At 31.1% G+C, this 7,436-nt stretch overlaps 1 protein-coding gene across 1 annotated transcript; it reads right to left on the reverse strand.

Annotated features, from left to right (window-relative positions):
• Positions 1-486: 486 nt before the first annotated feature.
• Positions 487-6,532, reverse strand: LOC141610760 (cytochrome b561 and DOMON domain-containing protein At5g47530-like). The gene is made up of 4 exons (XM_074429015.1): positions 5,871-6,532; positions 4,171-4,401; positions 1,783-2,037; positions 487-1,029 (listed from the first exon to the last, which is right to left on the reverse strand). The coding sequence occupies exons 1-4, from the start codon at positions 6,267-6,269 to the stop codon at positions 703-705; spliced, it is 1,212 nt and encodes a 403-aa protein (XP_074285116.1). The 5' UTR covers positions 6,270-6,532; the 3' UTR covers positions 487-702.
• Positions 6,533-7,436: the final 904 nt, after the last annotated feature.

Here is a 7,436-nt window from a genome sequence, read left to right on the forward strand (position 1 = left end):
GTAATTTGCTTATCATATTCAATGATTCTACATTTTTATGGTCTTAATTGTAAGACATGCCAACTAATTATTCTCTCCGTGTCAATCATTTGCGTAGTATACCCAAAGTTATTCTGAATTTCATATTTTTACTAAGTAATTTCGTTGGGCTTAGTATTATCGGGCCAGTCTTACCTAAAATTAAGTCTTACACAACAATTTATGTTTTTGAAATAGGTTTATAGATTATCCTAAAATTAGTTTTACCAAGGTTAATACAATTCATGTACATACGAAAATAACATCTTATGATAAATCCATTTTATGTAATAATTGAAAATAAATTTATTTATAAAATCTATCTTAAACCCGCGAATAAACCTAGACCTAACTCAAGCCTGTTGTCACTGTGCATATCTTGAATACGAGCTAGTTACCTTCTCTGAAGAAAAAAAAAAAAAAAAAAAAAAATCGACACGACCAAGCTTGCCGGGAGATGCACAAATATGCTCAATAAATCAATAAATTTACTATAGCTCGCCGAATAATTATTCTATCTCCACACCGGAAAAAAAAAAAGCATAAACTATCAAATCGTATCAATTAACCAATCGAAAAAAGCAAAATTCCTGAAATTATAATACAACCTAAAGGAAAAAAACACTACGAAAATGATACGAGTAATTTATAACATGACGATATACACAATATGTTACGTTACGTTTAAACACCGTGTCCAAATGGATTAGATCCATTAGAATGTCCGTTAGCTCCGTTAGCATGGTGATCATGTTTATCGGAGTTGTTTTTCTTCCTCTTTAAGACGACGGCCCATGTAAACGCCTCCAACAAAAGCGCGATGACTCCCAAAATGATGATGATCGCGGTGTATGTCGTCTTCCATTTCTTTAGAGGCTCTAAAATGTCAAAACCCTTGTATATGTTGATTACGCTTAGGATTATGACCGAGTATCCGGTTGCGTGATGGTAGACGTTCCAATATATTCTGTATTTGCTATCCTTATGGGTTCGAAGAAATAATGCAAATACCTGTAATAATTCATGTCGAAAATGTCGATGTCAGATTTTAGAATAACATACTCCTTACAAAAGTTTTTATGAAATTGGTTGATTACAATATAAACAACGTATGGTTTGACGAATGAAAATTGATCATTTTATGATAAATTTTGACCGTTTTAGATTAAAAAGTGACCATTTTTTTTTTAAAAAAAATTGGTCATTTTGTAATAAAAAAAACGATCACTTTAGACAAACAAATCTTTAAATTTACAAAATGATATGTATTTACTCTTACATGAAAATATATTAGGCTAATTAATATAATAATTTACAAAGTTAATTAAATAGCATATTAGTTACGGAGAATTAGTTTAAAAGATTTTTATAAAATAAAACGATTTTTTTTAATAGTCAATGTTTTCTTTCCATGTTCTTATAAGTCGCACCTTAGAAAAACGAAATAAAAATAAAATATCCACGTATTTGTGGTCAAACATTTGACCAAGTTACTAGCCGCCAATATTAATGTTAAATGTCAACATACTTGATCAAGAACTTATATTGACCAACTAAAAATTACTATAATCTTATGGTTGCAGTACGATCGATAACGACCTTGTAAGAATGTTGATATTGTACATTAAAGATTGTTTTTCTAAATAGACCCGCTAACTAGAACGACATATAAAGAATAACGGAGATTTTTTTTAAATATATTAAAAGGAGCGTATTATGATCATAAGATAAATAAGACAATGTAAATGAGACGAAAGAAGTAACCTGAAGGGTAGCCAGACAAAAGAGAGCGATCCCAATGTTACGATGAGGTTGGTAAGCAATCCCGACCGATTCACTACCGAGTTTGCACCCAAACCCCAACCAAAGAACTCCAAGAATATAGGCCGAGCATTGACATACTATGTGCATATAAAACCATGCTGGATCTGCTGATTTAAACACCCTTAGATATCTTGCTATTATGGCTCCTAATGGCATCAAGGTTCCCCAACTTATTGCATTTAGCACACCATGTGTCTGCATTAATCAATTAATCACGATTATTATCGATAAATATAATTACATCAATTCAATTAATTTGTAAAGGTTTAAACTCGATTACATATTATCTAACACTTTTGATGATGATAATTACATCAATTTAAGTAATTTATTATAAAGGTTTAAACTCAATAATTACATATATTTACTAACACATAATCGTCGATGTATTAAATCAAATTGCCTTCACTTTAACATTCTCGTTTTATAACCGTTTGAGTACAATTTTCTAACGTGTGCTATTAAGTATTGCTCATAAAAATTGAAATATAGACTCATTTTACCATATGTAATGAGAAAATCTTGAAAATCTTTTTCTCATAAAGATTTTTGATGTTAGAAAAAACACGTAATTGAAAATCAACATTAATTCGTTTTTTTTTGTTTTGTCAAATGAGCTATAAGGGCAGTATAAAATTCAGGGTGGTCGGGTCATGGCGAGGGGTGACCTGGGACCTATTGCCTACTATACCATATAATTAACCACTAGGCAAGACATCTTTGATAGCGTTGATTCGTTGTTAAAATGTCTCCTTTATAGCAACCTAATGGGAGATTGGACTATCTTATTCATCAAACAATTACAATTTAATACAAGTCAAATTCATGTTTTATTTTACAATTTAAACTAGCTACATGCATTTTAGAACTACAAGAGTTGTTGAACAAATAGATTCTTGATTGTTTAGCTATCTCTATCATTCTTTTACATGTGTTTGGTCGTTCATAAGAAAAAGACTCAACAACTAACCAAAATAAGATCACCTTTTTTGTTGTTTACATTAGGGAGTGGTTATGCATATGCTCACCTAACATTACATAATAATCTTCATGATCAAGTCATGTCAAAATAAACACCCCATTATGCATGGTTAGCTTATAACTTACACAAAGCAATATCCTAAACAACAAGCTTCCTTGAGACGGATTTAATTTAAGATGACGAGAAAAGTATTACCATTTTATAATTAAAAATAACCATTTAATGATAAAATGTTATAATTAAATTGCAATTTTTTACTGAGTAATAAACTGAAGGTAACTTTGTATCAGAAAATATTTACGTAAAACATAAAATGATCACATTGATCAGTTTTAATTTCAGACAGATACCACCCTTCTGAAATGAGAATTTGCCTATCCTAAATATAGATAAAGCTAATCTAGAGATTGAATTCTTTTCAAATATTTTCTCCTAATAATAATTATCGTCACATAAACTCCAATTTTCATATAAGATCGTCGAACAGTGATATATAAATACTCTTAATAAATCGCGATATTGGTTTGATATTACTGGAAAATAGCTTGAACTAACTCTTGTTCTTATCACTCGAGCTAACTCTCGATATTCTTAACATCGGGTATGTGTAATGTGTAGTTATTTGAATTGTACGATATTACATAGCAAAAAGTAGTTGTAGACTTGTAGTAAACAATAATACGTAGTGTATACAAAAACATTGAATGTGGCAACTTTCCACACGTTCAAAAATCAAAATAGTCCACACCTACTCATGCATACGTCAAACTCTATTAAGATCATAGAATACGAAAATGTCATTGCGTACGTTTCACATCTTCTTAAAACACAATGTCATGATCATAGACACCGGCGGATGCACGTTCGAAATTCCTAGATCCACCACTGATTCGTACCCTCATAAGTCACAAGATATAAAAATGAAAATAAATGTGAAATTGACTATATAACATGCTAAATTTAATTTAAGTAAAAACGCAAGAAATGCGAAATGTGACTCTTGTGTCAACAATCGAACATGACTCACATGTGACATTATGTATTTGTTACTCTTATCAACATGTTCGGTCTAAATTTTGATATAATACCGATCAAACAGTGCTTGAGCAAGGGGGCTAGCAGAAACGCTCACCTTCCAAATTTTAGTTAAATTTTCTAAAAATTCAACTTATGATTTAACACGTTCGCCCCTATTGAATTTTTTCGCCAAATGATATGACAAAACTAATAAAATTTCTAACACTACCACATTATCGATAACATTATAATACTGAATCGAACTCGAGACCTGTAATCATTTATAAACTTAAATTGTAAGCAAAGAGGTTTAGTTAGTTAAAACTTACATTCTTCCTCCTTTGTCGGGACCCACCATCAGAATTAGAAGTAGATTGTCCAGTTAGGAAATCAATGGTGCCAGTAGACTGAATATTGGGCCCACTTTGTGGATGGGCCGCCGGATTACCACCTGAAACTGGGCCCACTTGCCATACCTGGTTTACGGTTGTCGTTGGCGGTTTTATCGTCGCAAAAATTATAATTTCGGTACTGCTGCTTGTTGCCAATAATCCGCTCACCTATTCGTATCATACAAGGGTTAAGATAATCGTCGACGACAAATTATATAGTAAAACCGTTTTACAATAAACACTCATTTATTACTATCACGATCCTGGTAGATAAAAGTGTGAGGTGATGACCAAGTAAACGAGTTTCTAGATACAAACGAACCACTAGTTCGTAGTAGTTAGCATTTTTTTACGTATAATTGTATTGTGACGCGTAAAGACTAGTAGTAGAAAAATTCTTAGGTACACCCGGTGCACCACGTCACTGTACACCCTAGCCAATAAGAATATTAGAATTAACCACACTCTCCATAAATAATAAAGCGAAATCTAAGTGAAATATGATTAAAGGTTTATCATTGGTTAGGGTGTACGATAATCTTGTACACCGGGTGTACCCAAGAATTTTTCCTAGTAGTATAAGGTGGATTTGATTGTGATATTAAATTTTTATGTACAAATTTGACCAATATATCCATATACATCTACATCAATACAATACGACTTTTTTCTTTTGGAAAGAGGAATATTATTTATTAGTTAAATGCTTCCACAAGGTCGGACGATAAAATATCAGCAATATAATACGACTTTTTTAGCAACTAGTATAATTAATAAACTAATAATTTGGTGGTTGTTTATGTAAGATTTACTCCTACTAATTCTTAATTGTTACTACTACAAGTGTAGAATATTTGATCTGTCTCGATCAGTTGTTATCTACTAGCTAATGCATGGGAAGGGCCTTTAAGGACCAGAAAAGCATGAATATAGGATTATAGGAGTATATACTTCCTCCCTCTGATTCATTTATTTTTTTATTTTTTTTATAAAGATTATTTTGATCAAAGATAAATAATTGATTGGGACGTAAACAACATGCAAGGTACCTTATGATCGAATATTATGTTCATACGCTATAATACGTGAGTATTGAGATTTCGTTATTAATTAGTACTCCCTCATATTCTGAATATGTGTCTCATTTGGACAATGACACGAAAATTAAGGAATATAGTTAAAATAATAAAAATTATTGTATAGAGGTAAGAATATATGAGTTAAATAATGAAAAGTATTGAATATGATGGGTTATGGGTGGTTGGGGTGGTAAATAAAGAAATGAATTAAAGGTAGGAAAGTAAAAAACCATGTCCAAATATGGCAAATGGGACAGTTATGTGAATAGACGAAAATGACAAATAAGACAGTTATTTAGAATATGAGGGAGTATTAGATAAATGATGCAAAATTTAATTTAATTTCATTAAGTATTGCTTTTTTGGGTTGTCAATCATATGAATTATTAAATTATTTATTCAATAAACATAATGGATGAAAATAAAAACAACCAACCAAAATAATTAAATTCTACAATAATCTTAGAAAATAAAAATATTCCCATATAATTTCCAAATAAAACGCAATCGTAAAACAACAGATCATGTTAACGGGTGATACTGAGTTTCAGAACAAACCTGAAAGCTCAAGTTACTTTGTTGAAGAGTGGAAATTTGGGGCCCCAGTACATTAGAAGTGTAAAAACGCATAGCAGTACCTGTGCCTTGGAGTGCCACCAAAGCTTGAGCCCCAGCCATACCTTGACCCGTAGGATTAAGCGCCCACGCAACCCAATTTGAAGACGGGGAAACCCCGGTGGCACGGAACGCAATATCGGCTGTCCCGGTCGTGGTGTTATATGTCCAATATAGGTAGGAGTTGAGGACGGGGAGATCATTACATGTTGCAAATAATTTGTTGTTTGGGAAGGTGAAACCTTTGCATGTTTGTGCATTTGTTGTGGTTAAACATAATGATATAATTATTTGGATAATTAATGACAATTTTACAAGGTTTTTTGTAAATAATCTTGTCATTTTTAGGTTGGTTTTTCTTAAGACACTACAAGATCAGTCGATATTTTTTAGACGGTAACTGATGCGTTTCTTGTAGTGAGAAGGGAGGAATAATTGTGGGATTATTGGAAATTGTGAGGTTTTTAGAGGAAGTATATATAGAAAATGAATGAATAAGGATTATTAGTTGTTTATTGTTTTTTTATGTTAGTTGTTTAGTCTTTAGAGGAAGGTTCTTAATGAAATTGGTGTGATTTGGTGAGTTTTTTGGAATGTTGGAGGAGGAAGGTTGAGGTGGTTGACTAGTTCTTGTTATATGTTAAGAAATGAATATTGGTTCTTGACCATGTAGGTGCCTTTTGACTATGGATGAGATTATAAAATTGTTTTTATGATTAATTAGTTGCTTAGGAAAAAAGTGTGTTGTAATAATTGTGAAATTCGTATCATCAAATTGCAAGGTGTTTTGATAAATTTTGAAAATAATTTGAATAAAATTGGAATTAAACTGAACTGAACTGAATTAAAATGAGTTGAACTTAAGTTAGAAAAAATAGGACCTTAGTTTAGTAAATTTCTTGTTATTTAAGTACCATTTTAAAGACAAATAACTTTCATAAAAAAATAAACCTGAGAATTATGATTCATTCACTCATATAATACCTATTTATACCAGCACATTTTATAATTTATTCACTCATGTATTACTCCATTTTAACATGTTTTTCTGTTGTGCATAACAATAATCTTAACATATTTTTCATTTGAAAATGCATGACATTAGGCATCAATTAAAGCTCTATTGTAACTTAATTAACATTCTGATTCTTGATTCTTGAACAAACCCTTTATTAGAATAAAGTATTAAAAGAAGTTTACAAATCAAACATGCTATTAAAATACATTAATTTCAATTTATTATCTTATTTGAATATGTTTGGTACCACAAAATATCAACCAAGTCGGACAAAAGACAAGTTCATACTCCAGCTAGTAGCAAGTCTTTAATTAGAAACGGTCTTTTTTGTTGGGCGAAATGATTGTATTATACTACGAAGTAAATTGTGATCTTATTCTTATGTGTAACAATTCCCGCGTCCTCATGGATTTGGTCCAATATATCAAGTTATGTTTCTACCTCATGTATTATTACTTCGATCATTTATTTATCCATTTTATATTTTAGTA

This window comes from Silene latifolia, chromosome 11 (genome assembly GCF_048544455.1).
Source record: "Silene latifolia isolate original U9 population chromosome 11, ASM4854445v1, whole genome shotgun sequence".
Classification (NCBI taxonomy): Eukaryota; Viridiplantae; Streptophyta; class Magnoliopsida; order Caryophyllales; family Caryophyllaceae; genus Silene; species Silene latifolia.

Coding starts and splice junctions, on each gene's coding strand:
- LOC141610760 (XM_074429015.1), bottom strand. CDS start 6,269: ATGACAAGATTATTTACAAAAAACCTTGTAAAATTGTCATTAATTATC. Junction 4,402..5,870: donor AAAGTAACTTGAGCTTTCAG/GTTTGTTCTGAA, acceptor TGATACGAATAG/GTGAGCGGATTATTGGCAAC. Junction 2,038..4,170: donor CCCGACAAAGGAGGAAGAAT/GTAAGTTTTAAC, acceptor TGATTAATGCAG/ACACATGGTGTGCTAAATGC.